The 24,909-nt window shown below is 19.8% G+C and overlaps 7 protein-coding genes across 7 annotated transcripts; 3 read left to right on the top strand and 4 right to left on the bottom strand.

Annotated features, from left to right (window-relative positions):
• Nucleotides 1–3,546: 3,546 nt before the first annotated feature.
• SRAE_1000240200 (Neuroendocrine protein 7B2) lies at nucleotides 3,547–4,201 on the top strand (the record flags this gene model as incomplete). The annotated part of the gene is made up of 2 exons (XM_024649475.1): nucleotides 3,547–3,564; nucleotides 3,620–4,201. The coding sequence occupies 2 exons, from the start codon at nucleotides 3,547–3,549 to the stop codon at nucleotides 4,199–4,201; spliced, it is 600 nt and encodes a 199-aa protein (XP_024503348.1).
• Nucleotides 4,202–8,422: 4,221 nt separating this feature from the next.
• Nucleotides 8,423–9,291, top strand: SRAE_1000240100 (Hypothetical protein; the record flags this gene model as incomplete). The annotated part of the gene is made up of 3 exons (XM_024649472.1): nucleotides 8,423–8,536; nucleotides 8,606–8,890; nucleotides 8,941–9,291. The coding sequence occupies 3 exons, from the start codon at nucleotides 8,423–8,425 to the stop codon at nucleotides 9,289–9,291; spliced, it is 750 nt and encodes a 249-aa protein (XP_024503347.1).
• Nucleotides 9,292–9,323: 32 nt separating this feature from the next.
• Nucleotides 9,324–10,472, bottom strand: SRAE_1000240000 (C-type lectin domain and von Willebrand factor, type A domain and C-type lectin-like domain and C-type lectin fold domain-containing protein; the record flags this gene model as incomplete). The annotated part of the gene is made up of 1 exon (XM_024649471.1): nucleotides 9,324–10,472. One exon carries the CDS (start codon nucleotides 10,470–10,472, stop codon nucleotides 9,324–9,326), a length of 1,149 nt encoding a protein of 382 aa, XP_024503346.1.
• Nucleotides 10,473–10,816: 344 nt separating this feature from the next.
• Nucleotides 10,817–11,708, top strand: SRAE_1000239900 (Hypothetical protein; the record flags this gene model as incomplete). The annotated part of the gene is made up of 2 exons (XM_024649470.1): nucleotides 10,817–11,380; nucleotides 11,427–11,708. 2 exons carry the CDS (start codon nucleotides 10,817–10,819, stop codon nucleotides 11,706–11,708), a joined length of 846 nt encoding a protein of 281 aa, XP_024503345.1.
• Nucleotides 11,709–12,171: 463 nt separating this feature from the next.
• SRAE_1000239800 (Potassium channel subfamily K member 18) lies at nucleotides 12,172–17,512 on the bottom strand (the record flags this gene model as incomplete). Its single annotated transcript, XM_024649469.1, has 5 exons — nucleotides 12,172–12,267; nucleotides 12,317–12,634; nucleotides 12,720–13,720; nucleotides 16,022–16,180; nucleotides 17,401–17,512. 5 exons carry the CDS (start codon nucleotides 17,510–17,512, stop codon nucleotides 12,172–12,174), a joined length of 1,686 nt encoding a protein of 561 aa, XP_024503344.1.
• Nucleotides 17,513–20,968: 3,456 nt separating this feature from the next.
• On the bottom strand, nucleotides 20,969–23,494 carry SRAE_1000239700 (Similar to Xab2 protein; the record flags this gene model as incomplete). The annotated part of the gene is made up of 4 exons (XM_024649468.1): nucleotides 20,969–21,678; nucleotides 21,724–22,874; nucleotides 22,929–23,404; nucleotides 23,447–23,494. The coding sequence occupies 4 exons, from the start codon at nucleotides 23,492–23,494 to the stop codon at nucleotides 20,969–20,971; spliced, it is 2,385 nt and encodes a 794-aa protein (XP_024503343.1).
• Nucleotides 23,495–24,025: 531 nt separating this feature from the next.
• SRAE_1000239600 (Tubulin-folding cofactor B) lies at nucleotides 24,026–24,707 on the bottom strand (the record flags this gene model as incomplete). The annotated part of the gene is made up of 2 exons (XM_024649467.1): nucleotides 24,026–24,583; nucleotides 24,621–24,707. 2 exons carry the CDS (start codon nucleotides 24,705–24,707, stop codon nucleotides 24,026–24,028), a joined length of 645 nt encoding a protein of 214 aa, XP_024503342.1.
• Between the last annotated feature and the right edge of the window lie 202 nt (nucleotides 24,708–24,909).

The raw sequence follows: 24,909 nt of genomic DNA, 5'->3' as shown, positions 1-24,909 counted from the left end.
GAAAGGCCTGAGAAAATATTATATTTTATTATAAATTGAGTATTATTTAAAAATATAGATAAATAAAAGTAGTGAAATTTGTAAATGGAAAGAGTTTTTTTTTTTATCATTAGTAGAAAAATATGTAGAAAATTGAGATGATTGATATTTATTTATAATGAAAGTTGTTCATTTATTGGAAATTTTATTACTATTTATTTGTAGTTTTATGATAAAATTTTTTTTTTAAATAGATTTAAAATAATAAAATATATTTAAATGATATCATACTATAAAAATATTTAACAAACATTTAGCAATAATTTTTTTTTTCAAATAAAAATTAAAAAAAAAATTATCTATCATTAATGAGGTAGGAGGACAAAAAGAAAAAAATAAAGATAAATATTAACTTTCATTGAATAGTTTTTATACATTATATATAAAAATTTATATGCAATTAATTTGTAAGGTTATTTCTTATTTTAAAAAAAAATATATACATATAATATATACAAAAAACGTATGATAATAATTCAAATATAGTGATAAATGTTATTTTTTTCAATAACATAAATATTTATTTTTAAAAAATAGTGCACTTACAATTACATCCACATAATTATCTTTTTCTTTAAAGTGCAAAAAATTAAAATTTTTTTATAAAAAAAATTTACTTATAGAAATGTTATTAGACAAAAATAATTTTTATACTAAATGTATAAAAAAGTATACATTGACTATTATATATCTTAATTTTTGTCATAAATGTTTATATATAAAAATTTTGATAAAAGAAAAAATATACATATATATATATACATGTAAATTTTGAAAAGTTAATTTTATTGAAAATTTTCTAAAGTTTATAAATATATTCTATAAATTTTTCGATCGTTATGTTTTACGTCAAACTACATATTTATTTATTGTTTAAAGTTATTAAAATTTATAATCAGGTATATAGAAGAAATTTTCTCTTCATCTTTTATAATGTAATGCTAAATTTAGTATATAATTTTAAAATTCTTTATTTTTTAAAGATATTATAAAATTGATGTTGATGTATATTAAAAAAAAAAGGCTTTAAAAATGATAAAAATTTGTTTAAAATATTTTGTAATATAATGTAGAATAAACTAAGTTTTCAAGATTTATTAAATTAAAAAAAAACCTATAACATAATACAATTGATATTAATATAATAACAATATATTTTGTTAATGTTTGTAAAAAAAAAATTTTTGAATAATTTATTAACAATGTAAAACAAAAAAATTTACAAAGAAATATTATTTATTTTTAGTACAATTATTTAATATTAAAAATTAATCTAGTTATTTAATTTAAATCTTGAAATAAATATAAGCTTAAAAAAAAGTTAACTTAATTATAAACATTTAAATTTTGTTTTAAAAATAATGAAATTTTATTTTTTAAATATTTTCTCATTACATTAGACTAAACTATATATATAAATATATAAATATATAATATTTTTTTTATGTGTGTCATATAAAAAAATATATAATATAGTTTAAAATGGGATAGATAAAATTGTATAAAACTTACTTTATTTATTTTTATAAATAAATATAAATGTGGAAAATTAAAAATCATGAAAATGTAATGTTAAAAGGCAAAATTTTTTAAGACATCAAAAATAAATTACAAAAATATAATAGAGTTTAATAAATAATTTTTGTATTACATAAAATGTAAATTAAAATTCCTGTTTTAAAACATTTGAAGCTTGTGATAGTTAAATATAATCAATGATTACTATATATAAAATCATATCTAAGAAAATTTTAAATATAATAAAATAGTACTTTCTTATTCTTAATAAGGAGAAAAATAATTCTTTGTACCATTAATGTTACGTATAATCAGATAAATGTATAAGTAACAATTTTCTTATCAAGTACTAAAAATCATCTTTACTAAAATGATTAATAATGTCTTACGACCATGATATAAACATATATATATATATATATATATAAGTTACAAAGTGATTTAAAATGTCACGTTTTAAAAGAAAATTTAATTAAAATAATTTGTAAAAATATTATTTATAAAATTTCAAATATTACAAAATATTTGTTAAGTATAAAAATGTTCATATCTAATAAAAATTGCGGTATTCATGGTAAAAATTTTCTACATATTTTAAATATTACACAATTGATGAATAATATATATAAATATATATATAAATTACCTATATAAAAAAAAATTGAAAATAAAATAAAATTTTCAAAATTGTACTTTAATATCTTTTTTTTTTTTAAAAAAAAAATCAAAAGCCAGTATCGGAAATATTTGGTAATATAAAGATAGATATTACTATAATTTTTAATAGATGATATTAAAAATTACTGAAGAGGCAAATTATCATATTAATAAATACAATTAATTGTTCCTCCATCAATCTATATTTTTACACAATTTTATCAATAATTAAAAAAAAAATAAGTATATTCTTGGAACAATATAATAAAATTTAGAAAATATAAATAAATTTGAATGTTAAATTTTTAACAAACTTATCTTTTGATTGTCTTTGATTATGTTTATATTAAAATTACTAGTGTTAATTATAGATAGTTGTAATATTTTTTTTTTATCATTTAATTCAGTCTACTCTTTTACTAATTAGAAATTAACTTTAATATTATTTAAAAAAGTTATCTCATTTTAATTTTATAGTATCTTTATTTGCATATAAAAATTTTTAATTCAAAGATTTGTTATATAAAGTTAGAATGTAAATTTAGTTAATATGTTGGTTAAAGTTGTTAAATAAATATACTTTTTTTTTCTTTTAAATTTTGCCAGTTGCTGATTATTATCTTTATTAAAAAAAAATGTTTTTTAAGATTGTAATTATTTAATAATATTTATTCTAAATTAAAAAGGCAAAATTTTTTTTTTATAATAAAAGATTTTTTATAAAAAAAAAAAATTAAATATTATAATTTTTTTTTCTATTGATATTTAAAAATGATATTATAATTAAGAATTACAAACATTTTTCATAATCCTGAATTACTAAAAGAGTCACACATATTATTTTTATAAAAGATAAATACAACATGCAATACTCAAAATAAATATACATAAAGCTTTTAATTTAATACAAATATGTATGTTGTTTTTTTTTCCACTATTTGTCATTAAAAATTATATATATATGTCTTTTCAAATAAATGCCAAAGAAACAGTCCATAATTCTATGGCATAAAATTTTTATATTGATTTCATGAGATACAGAGAAAACACTTAGACTCTGCCAACCATGTGATTTTTATGTGCCTTAAGTTGTATATATATATATATATGCACATATATGCACATATATCCATACTTACTATCAATCTCTTTATCAGTTATTTAAGGGAAGACAGTCATTTAAAAAAAAGAAGCTTTTTTGAGTTGACGGTGTTGTAAGACGCTGCTTCACAGACATACATTCATCTTCCTTAATAATATTTGAAGATGATTTCTAATAAAAATATTTCTTTTATTCTTTTTACTGTCTTTTTTTTGACAGTTCATAGTTCAATGGATTACCCAACAAATGTAAGTATATCAAATTAATTTAATAATTAATATAAAATATCTTTTTTTTTTAAAGTATATTGATGACTTGGATGCTTTAAGGCTTGGTATACGTGACTCTGAATATTTTTCAGAACCACAAATATTTGGACATAAACACATTACTGGTGGTGCAGGTGAAGGTGATCAATTTTTGGGTGAAAAAAATATTTTTAAACATAGAGAACAAGTTAAAAGTGATAATGTTCTTCCAGCATACTGTGAACCTCCAAATCCTTGTCCAGTTGGATATACATCAGAACAGGGATGTATTGAAAATTTTGAAAATTCTGCTGAAGCTTCAAGAAATTATCAAGCACAACAGGAATGTTTATGTGATCAGGAACATATGTTTAATTGCCCTGTACCAGATAATGAGGATGAAAAAGAAAATAATGATAATGTTTTAAATGAACTTCAAATGAGTATTGATGGAATTGATAAAAAAATTGTTGCTAAAAAATCTCCACCACCATTTGTTAGTGAGGGACTTATGAGAAAGAAAAGATCATTTTTAGATGAAAATTCACATTTAAATAAACATTCAAAAATAAATCCATATCTTCAAGGTGAACCATTACGGTCAGTATCTAAAAAAGATGGAAAACAATATTGGTGAAGTTATTAAATATGAAGTAATGTGTAAAAAAAAAAACAAACTATTTTTTTACTATTAAAATAGCCATATATGATAAATATTTGTGATGTTCGGTTTTGTATCATTGGTGATTTTTTTTAAAGGACAGAAGATTGGCATTATATAGTTGAGGAGCTTGGTATTTAAAACATTGTCGTTTATTCATTTAACTTTTGGATCTAAAATAAAAAGTATTGCACACTCCTACCATATATTTAAATTACTTATTATTGTTTTATATATTTTTTTGTTTTTAAATTTTAAATATTCAGAAACGTCAATTTATAATTTAAAAAAAAATCCAAATGCATAAATCAAACATTTTATACATTTTTTTTTTGTTACATATCATATGTTTACATTAAAATTTATAAAAGAGTAGAAGAGAATATAATTAAAAATGGCTAATAAAATATTTGTTAACTTTAAGTAATAAAACAGACAATATGTATATATTCTTCTATTTTTAATAAAAAAATATTTTTTTTTTATACAAACAAAAAATTATTAATTTTGTAAAAAAATATTTTTTATATTTATACAAAGTAAAATTTTATTAAATTTTTAGTAAAAAAAAAAAAATAATTACGTAAAATGACAATTGCAGGCTTTCTTAGATAATCTCTGACTTTTAAAATGACAACTTCTAAACATCATTTTTATTTTGTTCATATAATTCTTAAAATAATCTTTCAATTAATTTTTTTATAATCGTTTATGACACTTTTATTATAAATATCACTTACTTAAATTATTCTAAACTTTCTAAAGTATCTATATAATGTTAATCATAATAATAAATGTTTTCTTACTTAACATAAAGTAATCGTATTTATTAAAAATTAGTTATTTTTAATATTTTATTTAAGTTTTGGGAAGAATAGATTTTTTAAAATTAATGTTAAAAATTTTTCTAATTTTATTTATCCAATAATATATATGTTATTTTTACAGTAGAATGCTTATAGATACATTACATTATTTGTAAAAATTTAGTATTTTGTGTATATATTTAAACTATTCGGTTTCAATGATATTAAGTAAAAAAGTATTTTTTAATTTGAAGCAATTGAACAAGGAATAGAAAAATAAAAATAATATTTATTGAAGCAAATAGTTTATTCACTAGTATATTTTAACAATTTAAAAATTTGCTTGTGCTGTTTTTAAAAACTTAAACATTGAAAATAAAAATATTATATTATCTTGTATTATATTTTTTTTTTGTCTATTTTATTTAAATAATGTTTAAATAAAAAAATAGATTCATATTATAAATTCAATTTTTTTTTTATATTTTAATTATGATTAAATATTTATTATGTTTTATATGAAATGTATAAAAAATATTTAAAATGCTATTTAATTGTTTTTATATATTCTATCATTATTATATTTTCTTAAATAATCTTATTTATTATGAAAATTAATTAAGCTATATAATAGTATATATGATATTAAATTATTTATATAAAGTAGATCACTAAATTTTTGAAATATAATGCTTTTATCATTTTTAAATTTAAACATTAATATTCACCATAAACATATTTCCTATTTTATACATTTTTAAATAAGTATTCTGAAATAAATTATTTGTTCACTTCCTATTTCTTTATTGTACTTTTGATATTTTTGTATATCTTTTCTAAATTGATAGAAAAGATTTTATCTTCCTAATTTGTAACTATAACATTTAAATATAAATATATACATATATGGTAGAAATTTGATTTTATTCCACTTAGTTAATATAACAAAAATTGAGATAAAATTGAAAAGTCAATAAAGTAAACATTAGAAAAAAAAATTTTTTTTTATAAATTTAAAACTTTAATTCTATTTTTTAAACCATTATATCTTCTTCATTAATAAAGTATTGACTAAAAATATTTTCTTTTTTATTTATTTGATTACAAGAACAATTCTTAATCTAATTGTTGTATTTTTATAAAATTTCTGATAGATAGGAGAATCACATCATAACAAACAAAAAAATAAATAAATAAATATAAAATAAAATAAATCAATTAGGATTTTAATTAGATTCTTCCTTTTAAAAAGAGCTATTCTTCTAATGAGTAGCCTCACAAATAAAATATCTTTCTTTTATCATTTTATGTCATAATTGTTAAAAATTTTTATTTAACCCATCTAGTAAAGTAACTTTAAATTAATTATTTTGATATTGTCTCTTGAGAAGATACCTATAACATATTCTTTTTTATTATTATTATAAATAAAAAAATAACAAAATTATATATTAATATAAATAATTACATTTTATATAAAATATATCTATTGTACAAAAATTATTTATATTATTCTATTATATACATTTTATTATTGACCTGTTATTTTTTTTTTTTCTTCTCTTAAATAATATAATTAGAGCTTGAAGATATATTTATCCAGTAAATAATGTTATATCAAATTTTCTTTTTACTGCTTTTTATTTAAAAGCAAGAAATTCATTGTAGAACGCCAATTATGTTTTATGCATTTATTTAGTTTTCCACATGTACTTTAGTGTAATCTAACGATAAAGTGACAAAACTTTTTCGTAAGTGCCAACTAAAAGTGTCCATTAAAATAGAAAAATAATTTTGGATTACAATGTATAAAAATATTGTCATAAATATAATAAAATAAAGATGGTTATTAATTTTACCACTCTACAGTTTATTATATTATATTGATATGATTTTTTGATTAAATATTTTGATATTTACAATATTATATATAATATTTTATAAAAAATTAATATATTATATATTTTTAAAAGTAATTTTAATTGCTTAAATTATTTTTAAGTTTAATAATTTTTATTATAAAGTTTTATTAATTGCATTTTTAACTGAATACTATATTAATAATTTCCTCCTAGTATCCAATAAGTAAAGTAATAAAATATTATTATTAATCTAAAGTTTAATCTTTTCAATGACTTGTTAATTTTAAAAGAAAGAAACTATAAAATAGAAAGAAAAAAAAGTATAATAAAATAAATTTATATAAATTAAAATATCATGATTAAAAAACAAATATATTATGATTTTTAATGGTAAAATATTTTATACCTAATATTTTATACTTAAATATAATATTAAAAATTTAGGAAATATAATATTCCCATATAATATTTGTTACTTGTTTAAAATTAATTTTACAATTAATTTTAAAATTTTTCCCCCAGTAGTTTTAACAAATCTTAAAATATCCCCCTTAAAATCTATTTTTCTTTTATATCAATATATTTAAAAATTTTTAAAACCTTTTATACCAATCACAATAATTAAGTATTATACATAATATTATATTTCCTTTTTATTCATATTTTCTTTGGACACTTAAAATAAATATATAAAGATACTTTATCTTGATATAAAAAAAATTTTTTTTTTAAGAAAAAATTTAACACTTTTTAAAATAAGTTTAATTTGTTTTACTTATAATAATAAATAAAAATAAATTTAAATAAATAGATATTTTTAAATAATATTTTTTAAATAGATTTTTTTTTCCATACAATTCATTTTTATTTTTATTTAAATCTAAAAATAATTCAGAAAAATTAAATAATTTAAAACATTTTCTTAATAATTTTGCCATAAAATATTTTTTTTTTACCATAATATTTATCTCATTAATCTATACTATTCAATTTGTTTATATAACAAAAAAAAAATAAAAAACTTGTGAAGATATTATAATTTTGACAGCTATTTTTTTTTTCTTAAGATAAACTTAAAATATTTTTAAGAAATAAATTAGTTAAATAAATGATATATGACAGCTATATCTGCACTTAGTGTTAAATTGTGTGAAATATATATATATTTATAACTGATTTTCATAGAAGTAAGAATATTTGTGATATCTTTATATTTAATAATATAACAATTGTTTATATTGTTTCAATTTACAATTTTATAACTATTTTAGTTTTCATATTTGTTTTAAGGTTTTCCTTAATATTTTACGTCTTAAAGGCATTAAATTATCTTTTTATATTTGTATATATTTATATCATAATAATTTATTTTTATTTTACTATAATATATTTATTTATTTTTTTATTTCATATAGTTAAATTATTATATAACTTTGTCTATTAAACTGTATAATAAACCATTGATAAAAATAACTATTAAACTATAATAAAAATAATTAATTATCTATGATAAGAAAAAATATTTTAAAATGAAAATTAGATATAATTTCTTAAGATTACTTTTATTATTTTTTATATTAAAAGTTAATTTTACCATTTTTTCATTAAAATGTTATTCATGTGCAAATGATTTTGTTGTTTGGGTAAGTTGTTTAATTTGTAAAAATTTTTTAATATATTAAAAATTATTTTACCCTTATTTTTTTTTACAGCATTGGCGTCATTTTTTTTTAAGAAGAAATTATGCATTAGGTTCAAGTGATAATGAATGTATGGATAAATTTTATACACCTGAATCTTTAACTGTATGTAGTACATCTTGTTTTATTTTTATACTTAATGGTACGGATAAGAATTCTGGTAATACAATAACTTTAGGTGTTGGAAGAGGATGTTCTTCACAATTTTTATCTGAGGAACAATATATGAGTCGTGGTTTAGGAATATATTCTGGAAAATCAAATGTTGGAAAACATTTAACACAAAATTTTGATAAAGTAAGTTTTTTTTTAAAATTATTATTAATAATAAATTTTTCTTTTATTAGTATGCTCTAACTGAACATTGGTGTTTTTGTGACACTGACAAATGTAATTATGACCATTGTTTTACTGACTTTAGAAAACATCATATTGCCGCTAAACAACAATTTTCACAAGCATCTCTTTGGAATCCTACTAATGTTGATAATATTCCTTTCCCTTCTTATGAAACAGATTCATTTTTAGGAAGACGAAGATCTCCAACCTCTCAACAATTATCATTTTATAAAAATGGTGAATTTGATTTGTGGTCATATTCTACAACGGGTGTTTCATCAAATGTTAAAATTAATTATTTAACTCTTACTAATACATTTCTATTTTTATTTTTTATCTTTTTTTATTATCAAAACTAAAATTAAGAATAATAAATAGTAAAATATTGTTTTTATAATAAACAAAAATTTTCAGTATCACATGCCAATATCTCAATGGCATATTTTTTTTCAACAGTATGACAATCTGTTGAAAACCATTTACCAGTTGTATTTTCTATATAACCACATCCAATTTTTTTTTCTTCTCCAGGACCAAAATTATCATATTCTTTAGGATTGAAGTCAATATCAGAACCATCCCATTTCCATTTTCCGGATTCATTTAATTGATTTAATCCAAAGAAACAATCATCTTTTTCACATAATGATTTGGCAAATTTTTGTTTTATTTCACTTCTTATTTGAATTAATCGACTATCGATTCCCTGAATTTTTTGTACTGCAACATAATAAAAAGTTGTTGAATCTTCAAAATATGCACATGTACGACCTTTAAAATTTAATTCAATATCAGTAAATTGAGTATAACTTTTAGGGCAATTACAATTACTATATGATGCCAATTTTTGTAAATTTCCTATTAAATTATCATCATTAGGTATATCATAATTTGGTGAGGCAATATGTTTAATTTCTGGTGGTGGTGCATCATGATAATTTAAATTTACCACTAATATATCTTTTCCCTCACTTTTTATTATACTAGCTGCTCTACAGGGATTCTCTATATTTAAACTAGAATTTTGATATAACATTTCAGTACTTTCACTACAATCTACCTCTGTTTCTGATGAAAAAATTACAATTAATTGTTTAAAACCATCACGTTTAAACATATCTAATTGATTATTGGCTGCCATCAAACCAGAATATAAATTAACTATTGGACCAGTATTTGCATTAAAACTTAATTCATATAACCCAGAAATAGCCTCATTCACAGAGTTATATGTAGTTAAATTTGAAAAAGTAAGTGTTTTACTTGCCATACTAATATATGAAACTCTTGTTGATTGAATTTTATTTCCTTGTTCAATTATAAAACCACTATTTAAAAAACCAGAAATTGATAGTAACTGTCCAGTAAAACCATGTTCATTAGCACCATACGAGGAATCAAAGACAAAAACAATATCTAAATATAGATTTCTTATAATTAATGGGCATTCCTCTGTGGATGTTGTATTAATTTTACATTCCACTTTCTGAGTATAAATAATTGAAATAAATAAAAAATATATAAAAATAATAAAGTACATTGTTATTTATGTCAAAAAAAAATAAGTTCATTTTTTTATAATAAAATTTTTATTTAATATTTAAACAAAAAATACTTATCATTTAAAAAGAAAAAAAAGATTTTTTTTTCTATTATCTATAAGAATGATATGACTATTTAGTTTTTAATATGGTATTTATTTTTTCTGATAAATATTTGCATATTTAAAAAGTATAAACAAATTATATTGAATATTGTTTATTAAGAATATTTTAAAATATTTATATTTAAATTTGATGCTTAAAATAATGCACAAAAATGGGTAATTTATTTTCTTGAAAAATATTTAAATCCAATACAAAAAAAAAATTATTTATTTTAAAGATGAATGTTCGAGATATTTTATATGTTAAAGATAAGGTTATACATCAATTATCAGTATCATATAAGGGTGTCACTTGTTTCCTAAATACAATTGGTCCAAAAATTCGTGTTAATTTTAAAAAAAGTTTTGAAAAATTCCATGAAGATATTTCACCTTTTGTAGAGGAAAGTGGTAATGATTTATTAGAAATATTTAAACCTGTTACATTGGCAAATGAGAATAATTTTGAGTTACATAAAAATGGATGTGTTGAAATATATCTAAGTCTTGCTGTAATGTTCATTGGTCTAACATCAGGAGAATTATTTGGAAATACATTATTTGGTAATATTCTTAGTTATATATTTACACCATCAGTTGAAGTGTTTGTTATGATTACTTTTCCACTAAGTTTATTTTTAAAAAGTTATGAAGATATCTGTTATGATGAAATAGAAAGAAAAAAAGAATTATTTTTGATATCTTTGATTACAGGTACATTTATTGGACATTTATTTGGTAAAGAAGTAACATACTACTATCCATCAATCTATTTTATTTTTCTTTTAATATTAACTATTTTGGTAGGTATTTTGGTAAATTATTAACTATTATACTATTTTTTTTTAGATTGACAATGACAAAACAAAATTTAAAGAGAACATGTCAACAAGTAACTCAAATATGATGCAAATTCTTTTTAGTGGAGCTCTTACATTTCTTTTTATGGCAACATTTTCTATTTTAACAATAAAAGGATCCCTCATATTATTTATCCTTATTTTTATAACATATCTTCATATAGAATTTTTAGGAAGACATGTCACAACAAAATTAGTTTCCATTGGAACAAATCAATTTATTTATGTTGCACTTTTTGTCATAATTCAAATTATTTTTGCAGTATTATAAATTGCCATATAAAATAACTTTTATAATTAATAATAAATAAATATATATTCTTAATAAAAGTTTATAATGCATTAAAAAAAGTGTAGTTAATTTTATTTTAAATATATTATAAAAAAAAGTAGTATTAAAAAGTTTTACAATCTAAATTAATTGTAATATATTTCATAATTAGTGTATGAAAATTTTATATTAATTATACCGTATTTTTTTTTCTAACCAAAATGAAAAAATTTTTATATTTATGAATTTCAAGAAATTTAACAAAAAATGAATTTGATTTAACTTGACATTTAATTCATTTCATTATAAATTAATATTAGGAAAAATTATGAAATTGTTTGAATTAAAAAATATTTTAGTAATAAATAAAATTGATTGTCGTTAATTATTAATTTTTTATTTTTTTTTTTTTTTTGAAATGGAAAGAATTGTTTTTTTTTTATTATGAAAGGCGTACAAATAATTATATTAATAAAACCTGTTCGTTATTAAGAACTGACTTTTGTATTGGTAACGATTTATCTGACATAGAGCCATTATCATCTAAATATTGAAAATACTAAAAAAAAAGAAAATATATAATAGAAATAATATGATCAACAACTTACAGTATCTTCAATCCATTTGAATATATGAACATTATAAGGTACATAAGGCTGTCGTAGTAATTGCTCTTGAACTTCCAAAAAACGTTTCAAATCTTCTAATGTTATTCGATCTTTACTAGGTCTAGTTTTTTTAAGTGCTGCAATAATTCTCATTGCTTCACGTATATCATCACTCATGTTAGCTATACCACGTCTTGCTCCACGAATTTTCCTTCCAAAATAGTGTAATCTTGTGAAGGTACGTTTCAATGTGGATGAACATAAATCAAGACTTGCTGTAATCACTGCTAACCCAATAATAACATACGTCACACATAACTAAAATTAAAATAAATTTTTTTTTTATTTTATTAAATATTTTTAAATTAATATTATATTAAAAAATAAATAAAAAAAAACTTACCGCTAAATATAAATTACTTTTTACATAAATGTTACCTAAACCTATAGTTGTTATTGTATTAAATGAAAAAAATAAACCATGTATAAAACTCCAAACAGATCCTTTTTCAAATGTATTAAATGTTAATGAACCAATAGCACAATAACCAATAATTAATGCAAAATAACTAGCTATAGGTAGTTGTGGTCTATCATCTTCATCATCCTCATCACCATCTAATGACATTCCCTTATGTACAGTACTTTTTTTATGCATTTTTTGTGAATGTAATGAATCATCATCATCAACTTCAAAGATATAATCTTTTATTGCATCCATAACTGATGCCATCCATGAACAAAATTCAAGAAATTTCCCGTACGAACGTATGACAATTTCTGATAAAAATTTACCTATATCAGCAGCTGTTATAAACATTAATGGTATACCAACAAGACCAAAAAATACTGTAAATATACGACCAGGATCTGTTGCAGGTGTTATATGATCATAACCAGTTGATGTTATAACAGTTAAAGCATAAAGTGTTGCTGCAGCAAATGACCATCTTGTAGTCATATCTTCTTCAGAATCTGACCATAATTGGCCATCATCCGTGAAACGATCATCAAATTCATGTGTTCTTGATAATTGGGATAATAATGGTCGTAATCTACTTTCTACATATGGATAATCAACATATGTTGAATTTGGTGACCGACAAACAGATATGGTTTCATTGATAATTTTTTGATATAATGTAAGAATATCATGTAATTTTGTTTTTCTTGATGTTAATTCATGTTCACCCTCCAGCCACATAAACACTAATGCTCCAAATGTTATATATGACAAAAGAAGGATGTTTAAACCAACATGTGGTAAAAGAATTTTTAATAGTTTAAGAAAACGTTGTAATAAAGTTAAATTTGATGTTGAACTTTTATCATCACATTCTGTATCCCCATCTGTATCTCCTCGTAATGGACATTCATCCCATTTCACTCCACGAGCTAAATTTTCTATAAAATATAAAAAAAAAATTATTAAATTATGTATAATATTAAAATTTTATATATAAATATATATTATAGATATTTTTTTTTATTTTTTTATATTTTGTTTTACTAAAAAAAAAACAAGTACCTATATTATGAAATTGTACCCAATCAGAATAAGGAAGAAATGTTGAATCATGATGGTTTGTACATGTAGCATTGAAACTTGCGCTGTTCATTTGAAATGTAATTATATAATGATTTTAAAAAATAATAGAATATAAAGTAATGTTCATTTTTTATTATATAACTTTTTTTTTGTATATTATTTATTAATAATTATAAAAATATAATAAAAAATGACTTTAAAGTATAATAGACTATTATAATATTTTATTACAGTTATATAAAATATATATATTTTTTTTCTTTTTATCAATATATTTTTAGTTAATAATTAAAAATAGAAGTTTTGATAAATATAAAGTCTACGTTGAACTAAGAAAATTAATGCTAAGATGTACTTTAACTATATATAAATAGTTTATGAGAAAATTGACCAGCTTATCAACACAATATTTCACATCCTACCATGATAAATTTATTACTCTTCTTCTTTATTTAAATACCATTTACATTTGTTTATATATAATTAAAATATTAAAAGTTTTTACAATAAAAGGGACTACATTAATTGTTTGCATTAAATCATGTTACAAAAGTTAAATAACATTCCTTATATAATGTGTTAATAAGATATTTAACTTATTCAAGTAAAAAGATTATTATATATATTATAAAGCTAATATATATAAATTTATATCTATCTATATATATATATAATATTATCCTAAATATGAATAAATAATTCATCTTATATTATTGATAGATTTAGTGACTTTTAATATAAACAAAATTTCATTAATGGAATAAATTAAATGGGTACACTAAAATGTTATTCATTTTTAAATAACATTCATTATATTTTTTTTTTATTACACAATTTTTAACCTCATTATTATTGAAAAAAAAATATAAAAAAAAAATAAATAATAAGTTTAGAAAACAAACAACACCAACAAGAATAAAAAAAAATAAACAACCTTGATGAAGGAGTGTTGATGTAAATCCAAAAGGATATGCAGCACCTATAGCACCGATTCCAGGACGTAGCAGGAATGCCGTCGATGGATCGGTAGATTCTTTATTTCCGGTAAAAATAATTTTGAAAATATGAATAAAAAAAAATTTAGTAGTATAAAAAAAAAAAATTATAAATAATATATAGTCTTATTTTAATTTATTTGATATTAAAATACTTTTAATTCTACAACATATCTTAAATATATTATGAAATAAATAAAACAAGAAAACTATTATTAAATGATTATCCGTTTCTTTAAAGTAACAATTTTTAGGAAAAATTTGTTAATTTCAAATAACAGAATCGTGTGAAAATTTAAACTAAATAAAGATGGTTCAGTTATTCAAAAGTATTATTATCACATTAAAATTATCTTATTATCTTCATTTAAATTTTTAATACTCCTTCTAATTTGTAATAATAACTTAATATTTTTCACTAAACTTATAATATTTGTAAACTTACTTATAATGTACTTTAAAAAACTTTAAAATGGCATAAAAGTATATCTAGTTATATATCAAATATTTAAGTGACATTTAAATAGTATTAAAAAAACAGCGTATAGAAAGTTATAAAAATCCATTGAGAAATAATAAGCATAAGATTAGAAGTAAAATATAAGTCTGTCATTTGTATCATGGGAGATATAAATGTTTTAACTTGTAAAAGATACTTGATAATATTCAGGAATATTAAATGATTGAAACAAGAAATAAAATAAAAAAAAGAAAACTTATAATATTGAGTGATTTATAAAAAAAAAATTAAATAAATAAATAAATAATTAAAGTAATATAGTTAATGTTTATTATATATTTAGTTGATCAAAAACATAATTCTTTATAAATAGTAAAATAAAAAATTGGAAAATTTTTAAGTGTTATTAAAAAAATTTTTAGGTTGTAAATAACATCTTTATTGACAGGTAAAAAGTTATTAAATGGGACTATGAAAAGAACAAGACATTAAAAATTCAAATTTGTTTAAAAATAAACAATAAGTAAAAACTATTATAGTATTATTCTTAAATTTTCTTTTAGAAAATATTTTTAGAAAAAAAAAAATTTTTTTTAATAAGAAATATTATATAAAAGAGAGAATGACAAAAATTTTTTAACATAAATAATATGCTTGAGTACATCTTTTTTTTCAATTTTAAAAAAAAATTAAATAATTACCTATATTACTAATTTTTGGTAATCTCTCTTCATTAGATATATTTCCGGAATCCATGTGTTGACTACTAGTAGAGTTAACACTTAACTTTGATGAAATACTTAATTGACTTCCAGGAGTTGGAGGCTGTGGTAGGAAAATAGAATGCCTATTTCCATTTACTTGGAGGTAATTTATATATTTTAATGATATTGTAGCACCCGTTGATCCCATGTTTTAAAATGACTCTTATTTATTAGTGTAATAATTAATAAATTAATTAGAAGAGGTACTTTGACAAATTTTATAAAATATTGATACAATATAATAATAAAAAAAGAATTTTTAATATTCTCTTTATTAATAAATTGAAAAATTTCTTTTCTTATCAGCATTAAAATGAATAAATTTTAATATATCATTAGGAATGTGTATGATTATGATTCGGGAATAATAAAATTTTTCTATATCTAATTATTTTTAATATTAATAAAAGCCTATGAAGTGCTAACAAATGATTTATGCTAATTCATTTTCTAATTTATATATTTTATTAAGGTGTATATCTTTGGAAAAGATAAACCAACCGCATTATATTTCCGTTCTTTCTTATTTCTCACTTGATATACATATACAAAGATATGAAAATTTGAAAATGTTTTTCAAATTATGTTATCTTTCATAATTTAATGCAAATGCCGTTGTAACACCACAAGTTACAATATATTAGTAATGTTTTGAAATGATAAAAAAGTAAACTAAGATAATGAAAAGTGCGTAGTTTATATTATAATATCTTAAAGTAAATTTAATAAAAGAACACTTAAGACTATCTTAACAGTTAAGTTATAAGGTGTGATTTCTTATTTGTTAAATTGTCTAACACTGGTCATTATTATATAAATAATTTTTATTTGTTATTTAATAAATAACTAATATTTATGATATATAATATATTGAAATGTCTCATTGGTTGATTGTCAAAATTCTAATTAATAATGAATTTTAAAAGATAAATGATTATTTGATATATAATATATCAAATTTCCAGGTGATAGAATGATAAATTAAATGTCTTAAAAAATTTTTTTAAAAAATTTATTTTTAAACAAAATTTTTAAAAAAAGTTATAATACATAACTTGTAAATATAATATATTTTAAAAAAAAATCATTGAAATCATTGAAATATAAAAATAACTAAAAAATTATGTAACAAAATAATATTTGTTGATATTGGATAATTTTAATATATCAAATTGTGAATAATTAATGTTATGTAGTAATAAACAAAAAGACAAACCATCATCATTATTTTTTTTAAACATAAAAAATAAAAATTACACTTGTAAATTTAATACTATTAGTTAAAAAAAAAAAATTTTGAAAAAAAAAAAACAAACCTGATTCAACAGCTGATGGAGCAATACTTTTTGATCTCTCTGGATGAAAAGTTGCATTTCTTATTAATTGATTATAGGAGTGAAAAGTCACTCCTGCAGCAGTTGATCCCATATATGACTTGACAATATAAAGTTATATATAACAAATTAATACTTAGAATAAAATTGTTACCACAATTAATTATTTGAAGAAAGCCAATTTTTTGAGTAAGATATTGTGCATCATAAAATTTACAAATTGTAATCCTATTTTTAGATAATAATTTTATTATCAAATGTATAATAAATAAACCAATGTATTTTGAATTCATATATAATAGAAGATGTATATGAAATTAATTAAGATATAATTTTATATTAAATTCATTAGACTTTTTTTAAAAATTTTGTTTGTTAAATTCTAAAAATTATAATTTTATCATTAATTTTATTTTATATTTTTTTTATTTTTTTTTTATAAAATAATTGGTTATAATAAAAACATATGGTTCAATTTATTATAATAAAAAAAAAAAAAAGATTTTTAAAAATTAATAATCTATAAAGAAATATAAATCTTTTCATATGTATTTAAATGGAAAAATTTAATTACCAAAATAAATAAATATTATACTTTAAATAAATAAAATTCATCAAATATTTTTATAAAAACTGTAATATTATGTTACACATATTTTAAAGAATATTTTTCAAAACATTTAAATTGTAATCCATGTTAGAAATCTTTAAAAATGTCTTTTCAAAAATATAAAATAAATGAAAAATGAGTAATTTTTCAATAGAAAAAAAAAGTTCATTAATCATTTACTTTAAAAATAAATTATGTATAAATAATAAATTTAATAAATGATTGGTAAAAAAAACTTTTATATTATAAAAAAGTTTTAAAATACTTTTTGGTAATGTAATTAAATGTGATCAAAATATGAGAATTATTTTAAAAAAAAAAAGAAATAATATTTCTTTTAATATGATTTAAGTATGATAAAGAAAACTTTATATATTTTTATGACATCTTTTATCTATAAAAAGTGCGTGCCTTTCATCTTACTTCTTTATTAGCCATTCCGAGATTTATTTGTCAACTAGGGTCACTTCTAACAACATATCTTTTCATAAAATTTAGTATTTCTATATTTTAGTACAATAACAGTATTATATTTTTACTTATTCTTTTTAAACAATGTATGTGTCACCAGAAGTCTCAGTTTTAATAACGTAAATCTAATACCATAAGTTAGTAAAGTAAGTAACAATACAAATTTAGTAGTATTCTGTCAATCCTTATTTTGACATGACTTTAAGAAAAAAGATAACTATAAAAATGAAGTATAGTAACATAAAAATCAAAACTTCATTACAATGTTCCTATATTTACTGTAACGTCATATATATCCAAGTTATTCAAAAAAAAATTTTTTTTTTTCATTCTAACTATATATTCTTTCCGGGTTGACATAAGAAATGAAGGAAAAACAAAAGGGTCTAAATAAAATTGTTATCTTCAAATTTAAACAGATTTAATTTAATGATACATATAAAGACTTAAAGAGTGGGTGGAACAAAAAAAAAACGGATGTGAATGATAAACTATTTTTTTTTAAAAATTATTTGTTATCTTAAAAATTTATTAAAAAAAAAGTAAATGTATTATTTTAAAATTAAAAGAAATTGAATAGAAAACATTTTTCTCAGTTTGAGGAAGACATTTTTTAAGTTTTATATTTTGTTTCATTTTTAACATTATTTTAATTTTAATTTTTATATACATATATTTATGATTATGTATATTTATACTAACAATAAAAAATATTTTTATTGCTTATTTAGCAAAGGAAAAGATAAAAATTCTAATATAAATATATGTGAAAGCATCTAATTTATAAAAACTTTGATGTTAATATATCAATTAATATACAAACATATATCTTAAAAATATGCTGTAATCATAATATTAACATATATCATAGTGATAAAATGCATTAAGATATTTAATAAAAAAACTTAAAAAATTTTTAATATCAAAAATTATTATCAACTAAAAAAAGAAATTAATAACTTTAAAAATTAAGCATTTTTTAAGAAATAAAATTAAAAAAAAATATATATTTTTTATAATTATAATAAAAATAATTGTCTTTTGTTAATTTTTAAAAAAGAATAGTAGTATTTAAAATCATAATCAGATGTCTTTAAATAATATTTTTTAAAATTATGTACATAATAATAATAGTAGATAACTTTTCAAAATACTAAATCTAAAAAATATTCATAACAAAAATTGAGGACAAGATAAGTGTAGGAATAAAAAAAAAGCAAATCAGTGTGAAATCTAAAAGTTACCCCACCTAATGGAATAGAAAAATTATTAAAAAATGTGACTTTTTTTTTGTCATCAATCTGACAAAATTAGTTTAAAAAATTAGTATAATAATAAAATGTTACCTTATTTTAATTTGAAATTTACTTGAAAAATTTTTGACAACTACATTTTGTATTATTTTAAAATATTTTTTGAAAAAAAAATTATTAATTATTGTTTAATAAATTTAAATCATAATTTACTACATTTGTGAATTAATTTTCTATTTAGAAAAATTTTGTAAAACTTTTACCATAAAAATAGAAAGAAAAAAAAAAGTCGTTATATGATGTATAATAGGTATTTAAAATTTTATTTATATTATTAATATCTTTATCATATAAATATTTTCTCAGTTTTCTATTTTATTGGTTTATAAAATTTTTATTTTTTAATGAATAATTATAAAATTTTCAAGTTGTTAGTATAAAAGTTATGAATATAATAAAATAAATGATTAAAATTATATCTAAATTTAAAGTAGTAAAAATAGAATGATATTGTTTGTACTTTATATTACGATATCACTACTTGTTAAAAATATATAAACATTATTTTTTATTATCAATTGTTAAATTCTTATAAAATTTAAAATTTAAATTATTTTTTTTTAAAATACTACTTTTTTAAAATAAAAATTAATATATAAAAAAATTTGTTATTTTTAAAATTACACTATCATTGATAAGTTACAAAAAAAAAAAAGAAAAAATTATAAGTTGGTTTATAAAGTAAGTAGTGAGATATTTTTTTCATATAATTTTCACAAAGTGTTTAAATATTTTTTACCTTTTTGTTTGCTTCTAATATTACATCTACCTTATAAATAAAAATAATTTTCCTTTATATTTAATTTTTTAATAATTAGTTAAAATAGAAAAATAAATATTAGTTATAAAAATATAGTTAAATAAAACTAAGTTTTCAAGTTAAGAGATATAAAATTAATTTTAAAAAAATTGTCAAAAACAACTAACATTTATGGATATAATAAAACAATGTGCTTTTTTAAAATTAAAAAATTTCAACTTACTTTAAAGTGTATTTGTAGTGTCCTTATAAGTATTTAAAAAAAATTAAGTTATAAAATTTTTTAAAATAAACATATAGAATAAAACATACTTATGGTTGTAAAAAAGTTTATCAATGTTACATTAAAATAAAATAAAATAAAACAAATAAAATAACAATCATTTAATCATCATCTCACTCTTCATCATCAATATTTATTTCATCTGGATTTTCAGTAGTACTATCCTCAACTTGTTTATTATCACTACCTCTAACAAACATAATTCCATCATTTGTGGTTGTATTTCTTCCTGATATTGTATTTTGAATCTCATTAGCAGCTTCACTTTGTATTTGTGCCTCAACAGCAGACATAGCATCTGATGAAACACCATCTTTTCTCCTTATAGCATTAGCTGCGGCAATCATTTGTGCATGTCGATAACTTGAATTACTATTAAACTTAGCTTCAATTTCTCTCTTTTTCCTAATCATTAATGTAGCAGTATCACGATTACCATGATTAACTTCAAATTGTTGCCATTCATCATAGAAATGTTTATGTAATTGTGGATCAGTAAACTCTGCACAATATAAATATATAGCACGAGCTCTATCAATTTCAGATAATTTTAATTCATATTTAATAAAATCTAAACACATAATTCTACAATCATTCTCCGGTAAAACTGATATTGCTTTTTCATATATTTCACGTACTTTTGAATATGATGAACGTTGAACTTTATTTATATAAATATTAAACATACTTCTCATATCTTCTTTTTCAACTGCTTTAACAGCCCTCTCAAATACATCTTCCATCCGTTTATCAGATCCATATTTTTCCTCAAAATTAGCATATAATACAAATATTCCTTTTGCATATTTTGGGGATATATTTTCTACACATTGATTAAATAAATCACGCATTCTTTCAATTTTTTTACCTTGATATCTTGAATAAAATTTATGAAGATATGTCTTCCAAACATCATAAACATTTGGCCATTTAAACAATTCAACTCCCTTCTCATAAACTCTAAATGATTCCTCAAAAAAGTTATTTTCTTCTAAAAATGAGGCAAAATTGATAATAATCTGTGGTGTGGCAATTTTTAAATCTATAATTTCATTATATACTCTTTTAGTACTCTCAATTGTCCCATATACTTCCTCAAGATCTGCATAACAAGACCAAATTTTAAGTGATAAATGAACACGTTCTTGTACTGAAATACTTTCATCAAAATAATCTACCCTTTTAAATGGCCTTTTAGTTGCTCTTTTAAGTAGTTTTATTCCTTCTTCGTAACCAAAATATTTTAATTCAAATTCAATATATTTACACCAAACATTAACAACATCATCAACCTTATGGTAAGCTGGTAACAATCCCATTTCAAATATATCAATTGCTGTTTTAAATTGTTTTTTCTTTATATAAAATTCACCATATGCAATCCATATATCAGATAAATTTCCCGTATGAGATTTAGGATTTATAATATCAACAGCTTTTTTAAATGTCTCAATTATCTTAACGTCATTACCCTCATAAAGTTTAGTACGATTAAGCCATTCTGTGGCATTATTTGGATTTTGACGGAGAAGAACACTATTAAGTAATAAATCTCTACGACTTTGTAAATGTTCAAATCTTGCAATAAATAATTCTATTTCTAACTGAAGATCATCTTGTTTTGAAAGATTTTTAGTATTTTTTAGTTGATTGACTTTTCGAGAGGCATTTACTTCTAAAACTTTTGCATATGCATCAAATATTTGTGTAAAATCACGTACAGTAGTCACAGTATTTAAAGCTTCCTCAAAAATATCTCGTGCTTTTTCAAAATTTGGCATTCTTATATAGTAATTGGCAAGTGAACACCAAAGTAAAGCAACCTGATCTGAATATTTTTGAATACCTTGTCTAAATATAGCTTCAACATTTAAAGAATGAATTTTATTTGGATTATTAGAAATTATTTTACATAAATCTTTCCATAATTCAAAATTTGTTTTTCCTTTCTTTGATATATCTTCATTTTGATCTATTAATGTTTTTATTTCTTTTGCAGCATCATCCATTCTTTCTAGTCTAATAAGATAATCAATCAAATCTTCTCTATTTTCAGGAAAAATTTTGAGATACCTCTTAAATACTATTATTGCTGTTTCTGGAATATTATGCATTTGAATAAACTTAACATAATATGGCCAAATTAAACGATGTTGTTTTATTGGTAATGATTGTAATGCTCTATCAAAAACTTTTCTTGTATGTGTTATATTTCCACGAATAGTACAAAAAAGACAATAATCAATCCAGATTCTTGGCATTTTATATAAAAAACATAGACAACGCTCAAAAACATCAATTAAAGAATCCCATTCTGAGCTTGTAGGACATTTATTTATAAGAAAACCTTTTCGGAAACAAATATATTGATACCATAATTTAAAATTATAACTAAAAATATTTACAGCTCTTTCATATAACAAAATAAGTTGTTTTACAGAAGCACTATCTCTGATTCTTTTCTGTTTATAATTAATATATTTTATCCATATACTTATATTATATGGATTATTAAGAAGTTCTGTTTCAAAAGAAAAATCCTCATCTGCCTAAAAATTAATGGTAAATAAAAAAATTAGAATTAAACTTACTAAATTAATTTCACATTTTGTTGTTACAATTTCCATCGCTTCAACCATCGTTAAAAATTTTCTAAGATTACAACAAAATTAACTTGAAAGTGCTAAAATTGTATCTATGCAATTTAAAATTTTGGAATATAGACATCTTTATCGCGGTAAATATAATAGTGCTCTGATGATTCCATTTTATTTAAGAAAAGTTTCAGTAGTTTTAATTAATTATAGTTATGATAATTTTATTAAATTTTGTTTATGGACGTTATTATTCTTCTTGCAATTGTTTTGATATCAAAAATAAAACTTTAAATTGAAAATAACATTGAGATGTAGTAGCAAATTTTTTAATGTAAAAATGTAAATTTTCCAAAGAAATTTTAAAAAGCACTAAATATTTATTTACAAAGTGGCAAAAAAAGTAAAGTTAGGTTTTTAATTTAAAAATTTTGATACATCATAAGCAATAGTAACAAAAGTACAAAATATTCAAAATATATATATTTTAAAGACAATATACTTTTCGTTGCATAAAATTTTTTAGAGGTTGTTCCAAAAAGATATTTAAAAGATCAGCAAGAAGATATTAAAATTTTATAGTTCTTCAGGCGTATTTCCGGAAGGTTCTACATCAAGCAATTCACAATTTCTTGGCTTCACAAATGATCCATGATTTTCAGAACATTCAAAATATCGTTTACCATCAACTGATCCATCATTTTTTCCTTTAGGTAAATCTAAATTTACTCCAATCCATAAACCATCTGCAAATTCAACATTACCAACATAAGCAACAGTGCCAATTTTTTCTTCTCCTTTAGCCATTACTATAACACGATCCCCAACTTTTAAATATGTAGATTCTTTTGTAGTTTCCATAATTTTTTTTTTGAAATTACGAGCAGTATTATCTCTAACAGCATATTTTTCATCAGGCATAACATATCGTTCATCAATATCATCGTTTTGAAGAAGTTCAGTATTTGCTCCACTAATATCCTTGACAAGAATAATTGATTCATCAGTAAGATTATAATCTGATAGTTTTTTATTATCATCATCAAAAATTAATAATGGATTTTTTCGTTCATCGACAAGTTCAACTTGCATATTTTCTAACTGCTCAATTCCAGCAATCATTATCATTTTTTGCTAAAAAATTATGGTAATATGAAAGACAAAAATTTACCTTAAAATCTTTTAATAAAGTATTCTGATCATACTTCTTTTTATAAGGAAAATCGGAAACATTTGTAAAAATTGTCAAATTTAACATTATTTTTACTTATCTAAAATGAAATAAAAGTATATCATTGATGCGTGTTTAAAATATTGTGTAGTATATAAAGCTTGTTATTATCTATGCATTACTTTTAAAATAAAATGCCGTATAAAATAATTATGTTGTAGTTTTAATTGCTACTCAAACTATAAAACTACTATTTATAAATTTCGTACTCATTATACCAATTATTTCT

This window comes from Strongyloides ratti (genome assembly GCF_001040885.1).
Source record: "Strongyloides ratti genome assembly S_ratti_ED321, chromosome : 1".
NCBI lineage: Eukaryota > Metazoa > Nematoda > Chromadorea > Rhabditida > Strongyloididae > Strongyloides > Strongyloides ratti.
Note: the sequence above shows the minus strand (reverse complement) of the source record. Positions and strands in the feature narration are given on the sequence as shown.